Genomic DNA, 22,465 nt, shown 5'->3' with positions numbered 1-22,465 from the left:
ATCAAACACCTTTTTCTAGAACTTGGCATATTTGGTATTTGAGTTCATATAGTTGTAATGTTTGCGGGCAGTTAATCTTATATGTTAGAAAAGCTATCAGGGAAACATTCATGAAATCATCTAATGATATGTTTGCGAGTTGAATTTTGGAGAGGAAATGTTGAAAGTCATAAAATATAATTGTAAGATACTTTGAAACCTTCAACTATCATTCGTTCCCCTCCAAAACTTAAGTCGAGTAAACTCTAAATATTATATCTCCCTTATAATTTTACATCTTGTCTTGTGTAGGTATATTTGATGAAAATGTTGTATAATATATATAAAAATGTTTATGTATGTATTTATTAATATAAAATAGATCTAGTAGTCAATCAAAGATTTCCTCATGTTCATTTCAGCCAAGGACAAACTACATAAAGTAATTTACTACAAAAACAAGGCACACACAAAACTCTCAAAAAGTGTTTGATGGTGCTATGTGGAATCTGATTTGGCTTCATAGAACAACTCTTCTTGTTCTTCTCTACTTTATTGGAAACCATTGAAGATTTTCCATAAAATCACTTAAACACTTTTTCCCTCTTGTGGAGTATATAAGTAAACTTGTCTTCCATTAAGCTCTTGTGTTGCCCTTGCATTTTCCTCAAATCCCTATACAATAGTGTTATATATTAGATAAATGTATAAGGCTAATTACTCAATTTGATCTCAAGTTTAAGAAGAGAATTCATGTTTCTTAAAAAATAATCTTCAGTGAAGAAAATGGTAGTAACACAATATTTAATGGAAAATGTCTTATTGACATCTAAACATAAATATTAATATTTTTTGGTATAAATAAAGATATTCATTCAATTTATGGGTAAAAAACTAATCACTTTCAATAGTGTAATTGTCACTTCTAACAAATGTTGTTCTCAAGAATTAAACATTTAACATTTTAGTCTATATAGGAACCTAATGAAACTTTACGTCATTAGATCAACGTCATGTTAATAAACATAAATATTAATATGATGTCTAATGTTTTTTTCATGTATATTTTAGGAAACATTTATAAAAGCTATAAAAAGTAGGTGAAGGCTACATATGAATATACATGATTCCAAATATCATATCAAAATTTTGATGTTAAAATAAAAAGTTGGTATTTATGCACATTTTTTTAAGACATCATATGTATTAGATGCATTTTATATGAGAACCCCTAACTATTATCCTACATTATTTGATGCATAAATTGAGTCTTTTTTACTTACAGGATGCACAGCTTCTTTTAAAGCATTCAATTGTTCCACAGAAATTGTTCTCACCTGTAATATATTAGATATGATATATATATAAGTTTAAAAAGATTGCATCTCTTAAAAATCAATAGTATATGATATAGTTAATTGAGAAAATAATGTGTAAGTGTAGAACCTTCTTCATTATTGTCCAAGTAACACCTTCAGTGCATGGTGGAGTGGTAAAAGAACCAAAATATCTGTAGTACTTTCTGTTTCCAAACTTTGTGAGCTTTGGGTTAATTATACCCACATCTATGTCTTGCTCCTTCACTGATTTTATGTCATTCAGTAGCTGCCAGAAAAAAATTGAAGAATCAATAACTATTTTGATTATGCAAAAATTGAAAAAATTATCAAAAAAATATTAAATAAAAGTCAAATTAGTCTTTTTAACATGTTTTATGGGAGCACATCTTTAGAAGTGTGTCACTCTATGTGTCACTTCTTCTGATTAGTTAGAAAAATACTTTATTATTAAATTTTAAATTTAAATATATTTTTTCAACCAATCAGAACAAGAGATACATAGAATGACATACTTTTTGTGTGACAATAGATGTAGTCCACGTTTTATGACACGACAATATTTTTACTTACATTCATAATCATTGAATATTAATTTAAATTTTTATTTTTCGGTAATGAAATTGTTTTTATTTTTGGGTAATCAAATTTATAGACCAAGAAATTTTGAATGACTAAAGTCATAATATAAAATCATAATATAAAATCACTACTAGCACAAAAATTGATTTTACCTTTCTATAACTGAAGTGCGGTAAATTAATTAAGTTTATATATAGATTATGATATTTACTTAATTAATGAAGATGAATTTGTTTAAGAACATGCATGCATGAGTAGGTTATAGAAGTGATGCATAAATTAATAGACAAAGAAGTAAATAGAAAAGTGAAGGAATATAATAATAAACCTTTGAAAGCAATGAATCTGGCAGACCAATTTTATACCATACTCCAATCACAGCTGTCTCTTCTTTAGAGTTTTGATGTACTGCATGGAGCTCCAAATCAAACCTGCAAAATTATATATATATATATATATTTATTGAATCCATAAAGCAATAAAATTAGTAAAAGGAAAAAAATTGGGGTGACAAGAGTATGGATTTGATGGATTTAAACAATGGTTCCAATGATGGATGAAAAATAATTCAACCATCCAATTAAGATCTATTGAACTATATTTAAATTATGCAACATATATGTAACTTAAATCCATTCATTAACCAATTCTAATGGATTTGATTTGATTTTTTAAAATGAAACAAAATTCACTTTAAAATAATGTGTTATTTAAATCATTTTACAAAAAAAATAAATCACCTTTCAAAAAACCTCACACTTTTTTTAAAAAGAAGTCACTTCTTGGATATATTATATGTTGAAGTTTTTATTTTTTTAGATGCATAATAGGCATACAAGTGTATATATATTTGATATTTAGGTTGGATTCAAATCTATCAATTATTAAAATTATCTATTTAAAATGATGAGTTGGATGAGCTTTATTTGTCTTGGATTTGGAATGGTAGTTATTTTTTCACACAAGAAAATAGGGAGTTGTCTAAATGAGTAACATTTTTTAGAATTAATTTTATCGTGATAATAAAAGAGTTACATTTGTCTAAAAGAATAAAATTAACAGCCTACCCCTACAAATATGCGGATAATATGTGTATTCTTAGCAATGTGAATGTACATGTAATTATGTGTTTTAACCATTAAAATGTACGAGTCATGTTTGTTCTTAACAACATGAATGCACTAGTAATATGTATGTTCTTTATCCTATGAATACACATATAATATGTACATTCTTAACCATGCAACAAAAAATATGGTCCATGCAAATGCACGGGTAACTTATTAGTTATCTATTTAAAATAATGAGTTGGATGAGCTTTATTTGTCTTGGATTTGGAATGGTAGTTATTTTTCACACAAAAAGGAGTTTGGATCCTCTCTAGTATTGAAGGGTCCATTATCAAGTTGACAATGTGAATGTGACAAACGTAAATATCCAACAATCATGATTTTAACTTATTTGTTAATAAAATAATTTGTAAATTAGACAAAATTTATTTTCTCCTTATAATCTAGTATTGGAATCTCGAGTACTAGTTGAAATAGAAAAAGGTATACTCACTTTGATCCATTTAACGTGTGCTCTGAAGGCGTATGCCAATGAAACTGCATAAGATTGTAGTTTGTTCCATTTATGTTAATCTTCCCTGCATCCCCATTCCACTTCAGCTACAAAAACATTAACCATAAATAGTAACTTCATTCATCAAAGGTGTTAAAGTTTATAGATTATGGTTCTAATGCCAATGAGAACATATTTTGTAGTTAAAGTTTTGTTTTTTTATTCTTATCACATTAATTGATAACTACATTGTAATTGTTGTGTGATTGTGGTTGTATGGGGAGCGAAATCACAATATTACAACCATATTAGGCACACAAAAACACGAACATGAGATAAATATAGGATATTATAGAATATAGTAAGGAGTATTCAAAAGTGTCTAATCCGAATTAGACACGATGACTATTGTGAGGTATTCTGATTTCCTTAATATAAAGTGATATGATCCATAATTTAAAATCTTTCGTCACCCAATAAACTGATAATCGATTATCATCTCGTTCCTCAATTACCATATAATACACACTACATAAAGATAGTGTGTAAAATTTGGTGTTCAAATATATTTTTCCCTCACTAGCAAAATTTGGTCTAGGTAATGAATGTAATGTTAATAAGGTATATAAATATTTGTTGTCTTAGATCATGTCTCATACATTCTCTCACGCTAATAATGATAAAACAAAAACAATAACAATAATAATGACATATTTTTAGTGATGAAAAATAACACATAAAACAGAATATGAGACAATATATCTTTCTTCTAATAAGGTTGTGATCTTGTTAATGTTGCAATAAGATTTTCATGAACCAAAAGTACTGGACTTTAAGGGGCATAGTGACTTACAGTGATGCTATGACCCTTATTCCCTAGGGCAGCAGGAGCTGGTTTGTAATATCTTTTAAGTCTACCCAATTGAGGAAGCACCTGCACCCTTTCATCTACTATATCAATGGGAGATTGAGACTTTCCATTCCCACAAACTGTCCAATTTGGGTTTATATTACCCCAATTCTTTGGTCCTTTGCCATTTCCTTCAGTATAGGTAAATTTCTCATCTGTTCAAAGTTTGTATCAAAGCCAAAATCAACAAAAGAGAAATGAAGCATCAAGAATTCCTAGGCATAACATGTATAGTATACACTTTTTGGGATTGACAAAAAAAATAGTAAGTTAATGGATATTTAATAGAAATTTATCTCTTGAACCAATCACATGCATGTTCATGATACATGCAGTGACACATTGTGATAGATGAAATGTCAATACATATAAGTAAGAAGAGCCTTAAATATCAACAACAATCAAATTTTTGTTACGTTAAGTGAGATCGATTATATGAATCGAATGAGAATAGGATAATAAAAAGAAACATTAGTAAGAAAAGAGTAAGTTTAATCTATCTGTGACCGAGGTTGTGAATAGTATGATGAATATATTTACGTATAAATCATTACTAAGTAGGGCGATAAGGTTATTGGTACTATGAATTTCATATTCACATATGTCATTAACAATGATATTTTTATTTTTAATGTTGAAACTAGCACTAATTCTGAAAGCCCAAACCAAGGCCCAAAGGATTTGCAAGCACCCTTCACTCACAATTGAACCTTTCCTTTTTTGGCAACTTTACATATTTCTGTTTTTATTGTTATTAGGATAGTTTCCATATTTAGTAATTTTTCTGTTTTATTGTTAGAAAGTTTTCTCTTCTTCTCTGGCTGACTTTCTCATATAAAGAAACCCATTGTGTGTTAGTTTTGATCATCAAGTTTCAATAAAATAATCATTTCCATCAATTTGATCATCATACAAGAAATCAAAGTTTGATTCTTGTTTTTTTTGTTTTAATCTTGTTGCTTAGTGAAGCCAAGATTTTCTTTTCTTTTCAACCATGAAAACCATGTCTTCACATGGTATCAGAGCACCCTTGTGAGGGTGACTCTGTTGCGCCAACTCTTTCTTCTTATTCTTCATATTCTTCTTATCCACTTCAACAACGTTAGAAAAGCTCTATCCTCCATCTCTGCTTAAATTTTGCATCATGGCGAACCAAGCTCCAAATCCTGTTCTTGATCCCACCAATCCTTATTACATGTACCCCAATGAAAACCTGGGAACCACATTAGTTTCAGCCCTATTGAATGGACAGAACTATCATGTATGGTCAAGAGTTATGACCATGGCCCTCAAAACAAAGAACAAGTTAGGATTCATTGATGGATCCATAACAAGACCCCCTTGCTTGATCCTTTGCATACTGCGTGGAAAAGATGCAACAATTTGGTTATGTCTTGGATAAGTCACTCAATCAAGCCATCTATAGCCCAAAGTGTGTTATGGATGGAAAGTGCTCAAGAAATTTGGGATGACTTGAAGGAGAGATACCATCAGGATGATATGTTCAGGATTTTAGAACTAATTGGAGAAATGCACTCCATTAGACAAGGCAATGCATCAATAGACAGATTCTATACACAAATGAAAGGATTATGGCAACAACTAGACAACTACAATCCAATTCCAACATGCTATTGTGAGATAAAGTGTCATTGTGCACTAATACCAACCATAAAGAAGTATAGAGAAAATGAGTACATATTTTGCTTTCTTAGAGGATTGAATGAACAATTCTCCAATGTTAGAAAACAAATTATGCTCATGGACCATATGCCCCCCATTGGAGAAGTCTTCTCCATATTGGTTCAACAAGAGAGGCAAATGTTCTTTGAAGAACCTAGCCTTTCAGCTAATATCTCTAGCAGCAATCATGACAACAAATCAAGAGGCAAAGGAACGGGATTTAGAGGAATTTCAACAAGCAGATCCAACATTCAAGGCGGGACATGTACCTTTGCAAGAGGAAGAGGACAAAAGTTATGTACATACTGTCAACGAAGTGGTTACACAAATGAAACCTGCTACAAGAAACATGGGTATCCACCAGGATACTTAACAAACTCTACCAATGTAAATTGCTACTCATGAACAGAACAACCCAATGAAATAACTGAAAATGAGGATAGTGAACCTAAAGAAGATAAGTTTGATCCAACATGTCTCTTATTTCCAGCTCAACACAATGCATTGAAGAATATGATACAAGAGTCCATGAAGCAGAACTCTCACACAACCAACCAAGTTAGTTCCCTTTCTGCATCTCTCCCTGCTTTTGATTCAGCTGATTCAGGTAAATCTCTAACCTCCTTATCACACAAAGTTAAATCGGATGGTTGGGTCTTGGACAAAGGAGCCACAGACCACGTCTGCCACTCCATGTTCCTTTATCAAGACTTCAAGAAGATCAAACCTCTATTAATTGCCTTACCTAATGGCAATCAGGTAGTAGCCCATCATTCAGGAACAATTGTGTTTTCTAATGACTTATACTTGACAAATGTCCTATATGTGCCTACATTTAACTTCAACCTTGTTTCCATATCTAAAATCACAACCTCCTTAGCTTGCACTTTAACTTTTTCAAACAATCACTGTCAAATTCAGGACACTCAATCCTTGAAGATGATTGGTGCAGCTGAGCTAAAGGGAGGGCTATATATGTTAAATCAATCCAGCAAGAACTATTGTGAACCACATCTTGTAAATCTGTATACTAGCTATGATGATTCGAACATTTGGCACTCTAGACATGGCCACCTATCTCATAAGAAAATGACTATCATGCAATCTGTTTTTCCCTCAATTAAATGTAATAAAATCTTAGAACCTTGTGAGGTATGCCACTTGGCCTAGCATAAAAGATTACCTTATCATGTTAGCACTTCTAAATCTGATGTTGCTTTTGATTTGATACATATAGATGTATGTGGACCTATCTCTACCCCATCAACCTTTGGTCATAAGTATTTCTTGACCATAGTTGAAAACAAAACTAGATTCACGTGGATATACTTTATGAAACACAAGACAGAGGCAAGCTCTATTGTGAAGGCTTTTGTAATCAATGCTCAAAACCACTTTGACAAGAGCATTAAAACCATTAGAAGTGACAATGGACAAGAGTTTGTCATGAAAGAATTTTATATAGAAAAGGGCATGGAACACCAAACATCATGTGTTGAGACACCTCAATAAAATGGTATTGTTGAAAAAAAAAAACCAACACATAATTGGTGTAGCTAGAGCTCTCATATTTCAATCTAATCTTCCTACTTGTTTTTGGAACTATGCTGTTTTTGGAACTATGTTGTTTCTCACTCTATTCATCTAATTAATAGACAACCTACTGTTTTCTTATCTAATAAATCATCTTTTGAAGAATTAAACAACAAGCTGCCTCATATTAATGCTTTAAAAGTTTTTGGTTGTCTTTGTTATGCATCTACTTGAACCTCTAATAGAAGAAAGTTTGATCCTAGATCAAGAAAATGCATATTTCTTGGTCACACTCATGGCACAAAATGATGCATTCTTATGGATTGCAACACAAATGAAATATTTGTATCTAGAAACACTGCATTTTTTGAGCATATCTTTCCTTTTTCTGTCAATGCATCTATCAATGGAAGTACTCATGACTAGATCCAACCTATCCTACCTACCAACCACATGAACATATTTGATTACCCCTCACATCATACCATAACCTCTGAGACTAACATCACTCAATCTCCTCCTATCACTGAACAACCCCTTCCTACACCATCAACCTCAACCAACACTGCTCCAACTAGACATCCTCAAAGAACCAGAAATCCCCCAACCTATCTAAAGGACTATTATTGGACCCTCCTTCACAAAACCAACCCACCCAAACCACATATTCCCTATCCTATCAGCAGCAACCTAACATATGACCACCTATCAGACAAACACAAACACTTCTCCTTATCCATCTCAGAAAACCAAAGCCCTGCAACCTATTTAGAAGCCATCCAACATAACCATTGGCAACAAGCCATATACACAGAACTAACTGCTCTAGCCAAAAACAATACCTGGATTCTTTCTAAACTTCTATCAGAATAAGAAAGTCATAGGCTGCAAATATATCTTTAAAATCAAACACAATGCTGATGGATCTATTGAAAGATGCAAAACAAGATTAGTGGCCAAAGGGTTCACTCAGACAGAAGGTGTCGATTATATGCAAACCTTCAGTCCAGTGGTCAAGATGACCACCATCAGGGTTCTTCTTTGCTTTGCCACCCTTCACAATTGACATCTACAAAAACTTGATATCAATAAACTTTTCTTCATGGAGACCTCAAGGAAGTTGTATACATAAAAGTGCCACCAGGTCTCAATGTTCCTGATCCATCTCTTGTTTGAAAACTTCAAAAGTCAATCTATGGCCTCAAACAAGCTAGTAGACAATGGCATGACAAACTCACCACCACTCTTCTGCAACTTGGTTATGTCAAATCCTTCTCTGACTACTCTCTTTTTATTCATAATACTAATGCATAAGGTTTTACAGCAATCTTATGTGGATGATTTAATTTTGACAAGAAACAATATTGACCAAATCAATCACACCAAGGCTATTCTTCACAATAAATTTAGCATCAAAGACCTTGGAGACTTGAAGTTTTTCTTAGGCATGAAAGTGGCTAGATCCAACAAAGGAATAGCTCTGTATCAGAGAAAGTACACATTGGAACTTCTTCAAGAAACAGGATATCTTGGAGCTAAACCAACTTCTACACCAATGGCCTACAATACAACACTTCACTTCCTACAGTAGACTCATGGGAAAATTACTCTACCTCACTCACACTCGACCTGATGTTTCATTTGTAGTGGGATGTCTTAGCCAATATCTAGCCTCTTCCACTGATCAACATTACAAGGCAGCCACTCACATCCTCAGATACTTAAAATTTTCTCTTGGCCAAGACATCTTCTTTCCCAGCCAAAACAACACCATCATACAAGGATACTCTGACTCGGATTGGGCCACATGCTTGGACACTAGAAAATCGATAACTAGATGGTGCTTCTTCATTGGATCAACTCTCATTTCCTGGAAAAGCAAAAAGCAGAACATAGTTTCCAGATCATCCTTAGAAGCTGAATACGGAGCTCTTTCTATGGCTGCTTGTGAGGCTCAATGACTTCTTTTCTTATTCAGAGATTTAGGCGTTGATCATCACAAACCAGTCAGTATTTTCTGTGACAACAATTCGGCCATTCACATAGCAGAAAACCCAGTTTTTCACGAAAGAACCAAACACATAGACATAGATTGTCATGTGGTTCGTGAAAGACTGGAAAATCACACCATTCACCTTCTACATATCCACATTTCCCTTCAACTCGCTGATATCTTCACAAAATCTCTATCTCCATCTCCTTTTCATAATGTTCTATCCAAACTTGGCACCATGGACATTCACATGCCAAGTTTGAAGGGGTGTGTTGAAACTAGCATTGATTCTGAAATCTCAAACTAAGGCCCAGAGGATTTGCAAGCACCTTTCACTCACAACTGAACATTTCCTTTTTTGGCAACTTTTCATATTTCTATTTTTACCGTTATTAGGATAATTTCCATATTTAGTAATTTTTCTATTTTATTGTTAGAAAGTTTTCTCTTCTTCTTCAGTTGGCTTTCTCATATAAAGAAAGCCACTTGTGTTAGTTTTGATCATCAAGTTTCAATAAAATAATCATTTCCATCAATTTGATCATCATACAAAAAATCAAAGTTTGATTCTTGTTTTTTTTTTGTTTTGATCTTGTTGCTTAGTGAAATCAAGATTTTCTTTTCTTTTCAACCATGAAAACCATGTCTTCACATGTAAAAAGATTAAATTTGTGATTCATTGATAAGGAGTATGAATAGACAGTTAGAAATGTTAATATAAAATGGCTTATTTAGTTTCTCAACTCAATTGATGAATGTCAACAAGAAAAATCAATTATCAAGGTTTGTGCATGCAAGAAAAGAAAAATCATAAAACATTATGTTTGTAGGAGCAACATTAAGAATCAAGACATTACATAATCCTTATTTCCTTCAATTGAACATGTGTCTTGGCATTATACACATGAATATCTTTCTTATGAAACCCTTCAATAAAAGAATCAAAGAAGTGCCAAATTAACATTTTCAATCACTACAAAACAATTCCAATTAAGAAGGTGGCAACAATTTCCATCAATTGAACACATTATTTATATATGACAACAATCTAAACCAATAAAAATAGACCATTGGTTCAATATATATTAACTCATACCAGCTTCAGAAATTGTGAGGAAGGAAGAGGAAATGAAAACCAAAAGGAGCAAAGAAAACAGGTTGCAGATTATGGAAAGGGTCATGGTTCTTTGAATATTGATTTCAAGATTGTGTAATATCTGTACATTGTGATGTTTGTGTCCATGAAATTATTTGATCATTCCGACTAATTATCCAAACCTTTAATTTTAATTAAACATGTAGTTTTAAGTCATTACTACATGATAAAAATATAAACGTGTCTTAAACTATTGATCCCGAAAAATAATTTATGATAGAGTGTAATATCTGTATATTGTCACTGTAAAGATTTATACACAATTACTACATTATCCACCACTCACTTATATTACTTTTTTGAAATGTCAATGATAATAAAATATAAATAATAGATAATATAATGACAATATATAAAACTCATATAATCTCAGTATATATATTTTTTTCTCTTTTATCTTATTGGGTATTTGATAATTTTGGAACAGTAGAGGAATGCTCACAGCCTTTAACCACTCTCTATTTGAAGGGAAGCTTGCCTTCAAATCATCCTACTATCACATAGGAAATTATTATTATTATTATTATTATTATTATTATTATTAGTAGGAATGTACATAGCCAAAAGATACACATAATAATATTATTTGTTATTTTGGTTATATTATGGCTATTGCATGCAGAAGAGGAACAGAAAAAGGAATCTAACCTTTAAGAAGGAACACATCAAAGGATTCAAAAGGTGAAAATAAATAAGATAACTAATATATTTATATTTATTATTAGTTATTAAAAATCGTAATATTGATGCAAAATTCTAATTCTACATTATATAATTTATTTACTTTCTGCACAACAATTTATTAAATGTTTATGCCTATTCAGAACCTGAATTTATTAGTTTAAGTGGTAGTTATTGTATTAAGACAAAATCTAACCTAATTCCATTACCCACTATATTACTTCTTTCATTCAAGCTTGCTTTTCAGATTCTTATACTAATAATGTTTTTTTTACTATATTACTTCTTTTATTCAAGCTTGCTTTTATGATTCTTATAGTAATAATGTTTTTCTCCACTTTTCTTATCCTATGCAAGATATATGGTAGATATTGGCTTATACAATAAGAACTGAGCCTTAGTTTTATTAACCGGATGGGCTACATATATTAAAATGACGTTATTTATCAAAAATCATGTTATTAAAAAAACAAATATATCTACCATTATTATTTGATTATTGGGTTGATTGATAATAATGCTTTATTACTGTACTTGTAAGTTAGTCATAAAAAGAATCACTATTTTGACACTATTCTCTAGATAATGTATATCCAAAAAAGGCTTGGGAAATAGTTTTCAACTTTGTTAAGAGGAAGAGATATGTAACTTGGATAAATAAATTAAATAAACAAATCTGAATTTTATTACATGTTTTCCTTTTCTTTTGTCTGAATCACTTCCTATTAAGGTTCTCAATCTAGATAAAACGCATACAAGATAACTTTAACAGCATCTATGTCATTCAAGAAATGGTGTGAGCAAAACTATTCTAATTCCTTTGTGTTTGCCTGATTTTTTGTATGCATAACCCCTTTTTTTCTTCTGTAAAATCCATGTCCAACAAGAAGCATGGGGTTAAGGGCAGGTACCTACAGCATCAATTCCTTGTTACTGAAGTTAGTGAATCGCGTATATCTGACAATTAGTGTTTGTTTGCAAGTTGATTTTTAGAGAAGAAGGAAGAGAAAGTAAAGGTTTGAGGGTCATCTCACAAGTGTAGTTCAGAGCTCTGAAGCATTTCCCATCCCTCCATTGCCCTTCAGTAACTTAACTCGCAAAGAGACCCTTAGTGAGGCATGTTCCTGGCTCCTTTTCCAATGTCTAGTTCTTTGATGCTTGGAAGTTATATTACTCGATACAGTTCAAGCTTGGAATATCTACATGCAAATCTTATTGGATCAATGGCCTGAGTCAGACCAACAGGGAAACAAACCATAATGGACTGAATCACTTTCAATGAACCAAGTATAGGAGTTATGGTTACCTGCAAAAGCAGTTAGAGCCACTTATTTCAAACCATCATGAAACTCGGGTCCACCATCGATGAGGAGGAATGTTACTTTCAATCGAGTACTTTTAATCGAACCAGGCACAGGGACGTTGAAGCCCTCACCGAGAATCCTCCTCTTACCATCGAGAATATGAATATGAATGTCCATGTGTCTTCCATTGATGTTGCGATTGTTGTCCATAATACCGTCTGCTAGAAGTTTTGTCAGAGGGAGATCTATAAACACCAGATGGTGTTCCGTACCCATAAAAATTTGAAGATCTGCTGCATGTGCCACCTTGGCTACTTTGACGAGCTTTCCTTATCTCTTCTTCCAAATCATATTCTGCGCGCTGTAATCAATGAAAAACAGAAGCTTGTCAATTTTTAAAATTAATTAGAAACAAAAAACACACCCCTGCTGAAAATTAAGGAGCTCAACTAATCTCATATTTTAAACAAGTTTCTCCACAACCAACGAAGGAAAATGGAAAACAAAGGATAACTCAACTAGTCTCAAATATTAAGTACCACATCAGTTAAGAATAACCGTTTATAATGATCACATCCCCCATGAGCTAGTTTTTTATGGGAGGAACTACATCTAGTTACTCTAATATGATATCAGATCCTATGCTAATGTTAGGCCCACCATAGATGCCCAGTATTATGAAGTATTAACTTAATGCTCCAGATGTATAGTCCTGAGAATGAGGTGGGTGTGTTAACTGTTAAGTGTCAAATCCCACATCGGGAATCATTTAAAATGACTACCTTCCCCATGAGCTAGTTTTACTTCTAAGATGGAGTTATGTCTAGTTATTATGAAGAAAAAACTTATCGCAATCGAAGGTTGAGATAATTTGTGCTTTTAACTTATCTACTCTCACATGAAAATATTTTGAACTGGCTTGAATGTGGAATTTGGTTTGCATATTCTGATTACCTTACAGATTTATATAGGTTTGATCTCTATTATAGCCATAGGACAAGGTCAAATGTTGAGTATGGTGCCTTTTCATGGAGGAAGGTTAGTGTCTTGATGGAAGAGTAAGCAAATTGGATAACAGGAATGGCTCATAATAAGTGTGAAATAACACATGCTTTTGTCGCATTACTTTTTAGTTTGTACTCGGTTTTTCATGAAAAGAGAAAACACAGACTGCTGTCATTTTCTTATAGAAGAGCTTTTGCTCGACACACCGTTTGCTTGAGATAAGTGCTTAAGACAGGAGTGTACTTGACCATTTCAGTAGAGCATATTAGTGATCATATAGAAAACACTTAGAGCTACAAAGATAGTACTGTAACCCATCCAATTATTATTTTTTATCTGTCTCCCTCAAGCCTGACTTATTTATGTATTAAGATTCATAAACTAAGTAATAAAATGGTCTAACCTTGGCAGGGTCAGAGAGCACAGCATATGCCTCTCCAATCATTTTGAAAAGCCTATCAGCATCCTTGTGCACCTCCTGTGAAATTTCCTTCCAGACTTGGCCTTCATCTCCGATTTCACTTCTTGGCAGCAATTGTCCAGCCTAGACTCAAACAAGAAACAGATGGAAGAAAGTTTTGTAATATTAGTTTAGAAACTAAATTTTTTTATATTAAGCTGATATAACAGGTATGGAAAGACTCAAACTTTGTCTGGGTGATGTCTGAGAGCTGCCTTGTGATATGCCTTCTTGATATCAGATGATGTATCAGCTGCTTTAATTCCACTGGTGTTGACATTATAAAGAATATAATTTAGATTTGGAGGCTTTAAGTTAGCAACTATTAATAGTAGAAAACTCAGGAGTCCAATGCATATTAAACAACATTGACACTTGTAATCGTAAATTGGCATTTTGACAACCCAGATAGTGGGTAGTGTCATTTTAATTGTTTTCTGAAAGGTTTCTTCTTTGTGTAATTAGTCACTTTACATATACAGTATGATTTACAAAAAAAGTTCAGAAAAGTCTGTGGTGGCTTAACGTAAGGTCATCAAGTACTTTTTAATCGTTACCCTAACTTCTTTTGCTTTAGATAGTTTGAGGAGAATGGGATAGGATTATCTTTGTGACCTCTCTAAAATGGATAGTATGATATATAGTTCTCTTTTGGTGCTTCCCCTTCCCTCCTTTCCCCATCAAAAAAAACTCGCAAAGAGAATGGAATTGAACTTTGATCTGGCAACCAGGTTACTATCCATATTGGCTCCAATCCAAGGTCCTATGACAGAATAAAGCATATAGAAGCTGATTGTGATTCTCATCGTTACAAGATTCAACATGGACTTACTATTACCATAATGTTAAGATTGGAGATAAACTGGCTGATATTGATACGGTGATACCCAAGCTCTAAATGGGAAAAGGGAAACTATATCTGTAACAAGTTGGGCATGATTATCATTCATGGCCAATGAAGGTTGGCTCAATTGGTTGGATCAAACTGTGTCAAAGCAAGTCTGGGGTTTGATTCGTGCCGGCAGTCCTTCAATGATAGATCATCTATAACGACTTTTGTAACCATCTCTACGGCTTGTAGCATGCCTTGACCTTAAAGCTTAGAATAAGGCTATTTCCCCCAACCAAAATTCTTGTGTACCCCAACAAAATTCCATGAACCAGCTTAAGGAAGAGTTTTGCTTATCTTAGCATTGTGCATATCCCTGTGTAAACTATGAATGTGTATACAGCTATTGCTAGGCAAATAACTTGATTTGAGGTTCCTGTTACTCAGAAAACTATCTATGTTCCTCATCTAACTTAATAAAAAAATGCTGCTACCTACTGAGGCTCATACATGTGTCTTTCCTGTAAATGACTACGAAAAATGGGAACAGGGCCTTCTGAGTCCCGAGACATTCGTTTTTGTGAAATCCACCCCCCCAAATGTACGGATGAATTTACACAATTGAATAAAACAAACTTACAGGATGAGGTAAAAGTCCAAAGGGATTTCCTTTTTGGCTTGATCTTCCACAGAAAGCAGCCATTGATGAGCCTGCCTTGACTCTTTCACTCCATTTGATCCACTTGGTGAGTCAGATTGTTTGGTCTTATCATCGGATTGAGTTTCAAGAACAGATATAAATTTCCTAAGGTCACAAGCTGCTTGACCATAATCTCTAACCTTCTCATGTAAGGTGGCTCTTCTTGAAATTGCCTGCAAAACAACAGTAATCAGGTCCCCCTCTCTCGGCTATGTAAATTCAACAAGAAAAATATCATATTCCATGAAACTCATCAATTCAAATGAAGTTTTGTATGTAGTTCATTTTAGTTCCCCATTTTTTAACAAGAGCATTCAGGTAGAAAATCCAAATAATCAATCATTAGTTGAATTAATTAATTGAAGGGACTTCAGAGAAGCATACCTTTGCATACACTCCATTGATGGCCATAGCCATACTGCAGTCTGCAATGGCATCAGCAATTTGGCCTAAAGCTTGATGAGCAGCAGCACGATTGCAGAAACATATAGCTGCAAAAGGACGTGATTTGATATTGCTAGATAAAGCAACAGTGTAACTCTCCACTGCTTCTTTATACTTTCCCAATTTAAACTTCTCATTTCCTGCAGTCTGTTGTTAAGAAAAATAATAGGCATAAATGTAGTTTTAATAAGAATAATGCTGCAGATTATACAAACCCACAAATTTGAAAATGGTTCAATTAAAGGAGTGTGAAGCAAATCTACTCATTCTCATGTATAACCTGAATTGAACAGGAGTTAAAAATATTAATTTTGTCATATGATAGATTTAAAAAAGAACATGAATTATCTTCCCCTTTATGATAAAAATAATTTTCCATCAGAGAACTGCATAATGGTACTTTATTGTGATGCTTTTCTCATGACAACGGTTCTCATGAATTGAATAAAAAATATTTATTTCAGACATGGAATATATTATAATAGTACATATCACCGTTGTCCATAAAAGGACAGCAGTAAGTTTGTAGTATGAATGACATGTGTCTAAACCCGAGGACAGTCAAAACGGTTCAATAACTAATATTCAGGGATTAATTTAGAAATATGAGTATCTTGAAATCACCTTGTGATCTAGAAGTTCTCTTATTGTAGCAGCTAGTGACAGTGACTCTTCAATGTAATCAATCACACACCTGCATGATTAAAATGAACATAAGACACCTCTAGCATTTGAAAATTAGAATATGCATCTTGATTGAAGTGGCAATTGAAAATTTAGCCCTGTTTGTTAATTGATTGAGTTACCTGTCATTGACAGATACAACTTGCTGTAATTTCTCAAGAACGTTAAGTGATGCCTCAAGCTTTCCAAGATGAAAGTAACACTTTGATATCAATGACCACCTCCACAAGTTTACGGATGTATAACTATCACACGTGGAAATATTGGAATTGTTGCCACTGTTTGACAAGGCCACAGAGTTCTGTTCTGCAAGATATTGGCTATGTTCACAAAGCTGAATTGCTGCATCATACTTTTGCAGCTGCAAGGTTTCACAGTAAATATACAGAATTTTTATCAGCCACAACATAAAAACTAATTCAGTAAAATAACAACAACAAAAGAAATAAGAACGCATATTGATGATTGGAACAAGGAATCGGAATAGAAAATACCAAACATAGAGCCTCTGCTTTCATTTGAAGCAATTTTTCTGAGTATGAACTTATTGACAATGTTGTTGTAAGTAGTTCCAAAGCATTACCAGCTGCATCAGAAGTCCTCTTCTTCAAAAGTTCAGCAGCACCATTTAGACACTCAACCACTTTCTGTTAATACAGAATAACACTTGTTAGACATCTTCAAAAGATCTGCTCAATTGCTCACCTAGAGGCAAGCAAACAAATAAAAATAGAAGAGCAAAAATGAAGATTAATTGCTTACTGAAAAACTAATATGTAAGGTAGTGGTAATAACCAATAATAATTTGTCCAATATAGAAGCTGACAATAATATGAACCTACCTAGAAAATGAAACGACCATTGACATGCAAACTGAAAGCATCTAAAAAATGTCTCAAGGCAAAACTATCACAATTTTCTGCCCACATATAAAGAAATAATGAAAATCACTAAAATACCTGAGCCTTCTGTAACCCTTCAGCTGCTTCTACTATGACCCTCCGATCCAAACAAACAACACTACCTGATTCCATGCACTTATTAAAACACTGCTGAGCATTTTCTACTTCTCCTAGCAAAAGGTGACAGCTGGAGAAGAAAAACATATTTTATTACCTCAGGGGAACAAAAAAACCAGAAATCGCTATAGTTAGTAATCTAAAACAAAACAATTACAAACAAAAACCCTTACTTAGCAATTCTCATCTGTGCTTTCTGAAAGGTAGGATCCAGAGAAGTAGCCAACTGGCAATCCCCCAGAGCTTCTCTAATCCTTCCAAGTCTCATGCGTGTGGCTGCACGGTTGCTATAGCATAGTAAAAGGAGCTTAATCAAACATCCTGGTCTTTCACTTGAGGGGACAGAATTTATTCCTAGTGTGTAGAAGTCCTCAGCTTCAGAAAGATCCCCATCTTTATATGCTTGGTTTCCCCTAGATTAAATCATGATTGCAAAGTACAAACTATAAGCAAAGAGTATAAATTTCAACAACATCTAACAGAAATCAACATAGTCAAATATCAAATTAACAATTTTTGATAGAGATGGTTTTTCGTGTTAATTTTATGCTAGCACCTGAGTCTCCACTTTTCACAGGCTTCATGAATTGCAGATGAGTATGCAATACCCCCTTCCTTGAACTGGTCATGTGTCTGAGGCCTATTCACCCCATCAGATTGTGATGACATGTTGGCAGTAGTAAGTGGTGAAAATTGAACAGAAGATTTAAACTTCCCATTCATATCTGGAGATATAACAAATGTGTTGCAGCCCTTTCTCCTTCTATATTTCTTCTTCTGTTTACACTTAAATGAAGAAGTACCCTGTACAGTTGATGATGCAGAAAATGCAAAATCTGTCTCCTTTGAATCACCCGGACCATGAACAAAACAAAATAGATCAGCTTTATGCTTTTCGGTGTTTGAGCTAAAGTCAATCCCAGCATCTATAGAAGCACCTACTATACTACTGTTGAACTGCTCGGTTTTCAAACTAGGCCAGACTAATTCGGGGCCAGAAGAATGAAAATTCCCAACACCGCGACTTCCATTGCGTGAAAATAACTTGCCGCTATCTAGATCTCCGTGTCTTTGATCAGTTGTATTAGTATCTACTGCTCTGTTTGCAGCAGCAAAGTGTTCATCTTTATAATCAGTGGGAAATTTTGAGTGCAAATCATTTAATTCTTCTGATGCTTTTACATCTTGATCATCTGCTCTTGTTTCTTGATAAGGAGAAAAATCCATGGGTGAGTGGCTACCAGAACAATGTGGGGATTCAAGGGAACTGTTTTCCTTTAACAAATGATCCAGACTTGTAGGTTTCTTATTCAGGGAATGTGGCTTCAATTTTCTCCTTGTATGTTTCGATCCTTTTTCTTTAGAAGATCTTCCCTTTTTTGTCAATTCAGATTTTTTATTCAACTCCGGAAATAAGTTCTCTCTAAAACAAGAAGGATCCCATGTTGGGGGTTTAAAGTCCATAAAAGGCTCCTTTGATGTGTCTGGGGTTCTTGTAAAACTATTCTTGCTCTTATCATGACCCTCACTAACGGGATAGCTGGTGGAAGCATAATTATTTCGAATGGAGTCCAGACCAAATGATGAGGAGGAAAATGGTTCTGTAGCTCCGTTCAGTTGTGATTCTTCAGATGCTGGAATTTTTCCACACTGAAATTGTCTGATACCTTCTTCTCTAGTAGATGGCTTAGAGCAAGGGGCACCTGCGGAACCACATGCAATACCACAACCAGTTCCATTTTTATCATCATTCCTTTCACATTCTTTGAAAAACTTCCCACCAATATTCTCAGAAGTAGCATCAGTACAAGACTCTTGACAACTAGAATTAGTTCCTGAACTAACACCAAAATTGCCACAACCCTTCTCACTTCCTCCAAACACAAAACCACCAATACTACTTACATATGAATTAGTAGAACCTCTGTTGATACCAGCACCCTCACATTGATTGATGCTCAGTTTCTTTATCTCATCAGTTAATTTATACGAAGGAAAAACACTATAAGCAGTAGAACTGCAATTACTACTTCCACATTCACTCTTACCTTTATCAATATCATTATCACCCAAATGACCATTCTGATGAACATCTTTATTTGTTCCAGTAACACTATCCAAATTTCTCATGCCGCCAAGAGACTCCTGCTTTTCCACATTAAAATTTGGCACTTTACCGCTACGATCATCACCGAAAACAAAATCAAAACACTTCGGCTTTTCACACTCAACCTCACCAGATTTTCCCTTTTCTGAATTAGAACTAGAACCCAAATTGTTTCCTTTAGAATTAAAAACAAAACCCTCACTACTAAACTCTCCCTCGCCAGAAACAATCCTCGCTTCATTTTCTTGCGAATTCGATTCCACCTCACTCCCTTTAGCACTAAACACAAATTCCACGCCACCACTATTCCTAAACTCCGTTTCTTTCTCAATTTTCAAATCTTCTTTCTGCTCGTAATTCAAATCCCTACCAGAACCAGAAGCGGAGAACACAAAACCAGTGTCCCCAAACTTGCGAGAACTATCATCACTAACAACATTGACGGTTACCTGATCGTAGCAAAACGGATTGAATCCGGAGGCGGTGGTTCTTGTTCTGGACTTCGCGGAATGTTTCCTCAGCTTAACGAGGCGAGGTTTTGATCTCGCGCGTGCGGTGGAGGAAGAGGGTAAGGTGCCGGCGTTGAAATGAGGGAAAGGTGTTTGATGAAGAGGTTGAAGAGGAGGAGGAGGAGGAGAGTGAGAGGTGGAATCGACGGAGGAAGTGTTGATCGGAGATCGGAGGTTCGCCGTCGCCGTCGACATTGGCGTGCACGGAGGAGCGAGGAGGAGTAGGGTTTTAAGATTGATTTGTTTATTGAGTTTAGATTTTTTGAAATTCAAATTGTTAGTACTCTAATATGAAATTTGGTGGTTAAATACTGAAGTTTAATACATAAATTAAATTATGACAAAAAAAATTGTATGCACTAATGTTTATACAATGTCATCTCATCAACAAACAAGACATTAATATGGATGGAGGGTTAAATATGAATCCCGGTTAATTTTTTATTTAAAAAAGATGAGGAGTATATTTATTAGTATAAAAAATGTTGATAAATCATTCACAATTCATATTTAATTATTATTTCTTTTTAAAAATACAAATAAATTATGAATAATATAATAAGTGTAGAGTTTAAAATCTATGCATTGTCATTACAATATTTTTATACTTCCAAGTCATCATTTATTATTTTTGTTTGAAAATTAACGATACTTAACATATGAATAATTGATGATTTGATGAAAATACAGAAAACACATCCACTATCAATATATACATATTAAATCTATAAGTGTATATAAATCTTTATACATGAATATTATATTCTAAATTAAATTATATGGTAGACTATAAGTATTTCATATCATACTATCATTATACTATACAGAGAATATATTATACTTGTACCGTTTCAAAGTATTGACGATGATGACTAAAATGGGGAAAGTATATGTTTCTTATTTGGACCTAATGTGAAATTTAGGCATGTGCTTAAGAAATATTTGATACTTTTCTTTTATTTATTTGATACAATAATAAGTTATCTTCATGTCAAACATATGCTTAAAATTAGAATTAATATCATACATATATATATATATATATATATTTCTTTTATTTATAAATTGAGAAAAATATATATATACTAATATTGTAAGAGTTTTATACACCATTTTATCTATCAACCATCATTCATTTTCAATTATGATTAACTTTTCAGAAAAAATAAATCAATGATAGATAATGTAATAACTGTATACAAATCTTTACATTAATATTATATAAATTTTATCTTATAAATTTGTGTAATATAACTAAATTGTATCATATCTTTAAATTTCAAAAATTAATCCATACATCCATATGGTGTCATAATATGTAATATGTATATGGAATTTATGAATAGTCAAGTACCTATTAGATTATATCTACAATCCATTCTGGGAGCCACTCTTTTAGGAAAGCAAGATCTTCAATCCCAAGAAACTCCATCTCTTTTTGTCTATATCCAATCAAATTACACCATCACATATAATTTATTTTTATGATTTTTTTATTTAATTGAATGACACAAAGGATGTCCATTCCTCTTTTAGACATGTGTGCCATGTGTTGTGTAGCAATGACACTAGTACTAGTATAATGTCTACCTAAATTAGGGCAGATATAGAATGCCCATTTATGAAAATGGCATGAAATATTTCTAAATATAGGCATAGCAGGCTTACGAATCACTCACTATACAATAAAAAAATAAAAAAAACATAAAATAAACAAAATTAAAAAAATTACACATCAAACAATTTAACATTATAAAAAATCAAAACATAATCCTTAATTATTATAATTAAGATCATAATGTATGCGGGTCGTCCACCCGGCACGTTAGAAAAGCCCATGGGCGAAGCAGACATTTTGGGCTAATGGCCAAATTTTTCATGCCTTATCTACCCAATAACCACGAGTGGACCCCATTGGGGTAGCCCAAATTGCCAAGTAGCCAGAATCTAAATTATTATGCTATAACATGCAAATCAGCTTTTATAT

At 33.3% G+C, this 22,465-nt stretch overlaps 2 protein-coding genes across 5 annotated transcripts; both read right to left on the bottom strand.

Annotated features, from left to right (window-relative positions):
* Positions 373-10,789, bottom strand: LOC109356768 (alpha carbonic anhydrase 4-like). 4 transcript variants are annotated; one of them, XM_019600291.1, is made up of 8 exons: positions 10,677-10,789; positions 7,812-7,816; positions 4,315-4,530; positions 3,462-3,568; positions 2,227-2,329; positions 1,426-1,584; positions 1,259-1,316; positions 373-654 (listed from the first exon to the last, which is right to left on the bottom strand). In XM_019600291.1, the coding sequence occupies exons 1-8, from the start codon at positions 10,759-10,761 to the stop codon at positions 647-649; spliced, it is 741 nt and encodes a 246-aa protein (XP_019455836.1). In that variant the 5' UTR covers positions 10,762-10,789; the 3' UTR covers positions 373-646. The 4 variants fall into 4 exon arrangements, with proteins under 4 accessions (XP_019455836.1, XP_019455833.1, XP_019455834.1 ...); XM_019600288.1 differs by having other exon boundaries at positions 1,263-1,316; XM_019600289.1 differs by lacking the exon at positions 7,812-7,816 and having other exon boundaries at positions 1,263-1,316; positions 10,675-10,789.
* On the bottom strand, positions 12,059-20,751 carry LOC109356767. Its single transcript, XM_019600287.1, has 13 exons — positions 18,419-20,751; positions 18,036-18,275; positions 17,803-17,932; positions 17,338-17,490; positions 16,966-17,204; positions 16,784-16,853; positions 16,100-16,306; positions 15,656-15,888; positions 14,375-14,453; positions 14,130-14,270; positions 12,871-13,082; positions 12,452-12,723; positions 12,059-12,328 (listed from the first exon to the last, which is right to left on the bottom strand). The coding sequence occupies exons 1-12, from the start codon at positions 20,671-20,673 to the stop codon at positions 12,720-12,722; spliced, it is 3,963 nt and encodes a 1,320-aa protein (XP_019455832.1). The 5' UTR covers positions 20,674-20,751; the 3' UTR covers positions 12,059-12,328; positions 12,452-12,719.

This window comes from Lupinus angustifolius, chromosome LG09 (genome assembly GCF_001865875.1).
Source record: "Lupinus angustifolius cultivar Tanjil chromosome LG09, LupAngTanjil_v1.0, whole genome shotgun sequence".
NCBI classification, from domain to species: Eukaryota; Viridiplantae; Streptophyta; class Magnoliopsida; order Fabales; family Fabaceae; genus Lupinus; species Lupinus angustifolius.
The sequence above is the reverse complement of the archived record's forward strand: the minus strand, read 5'-3'. Positions and strand labels throughout refer to the sequence as shown.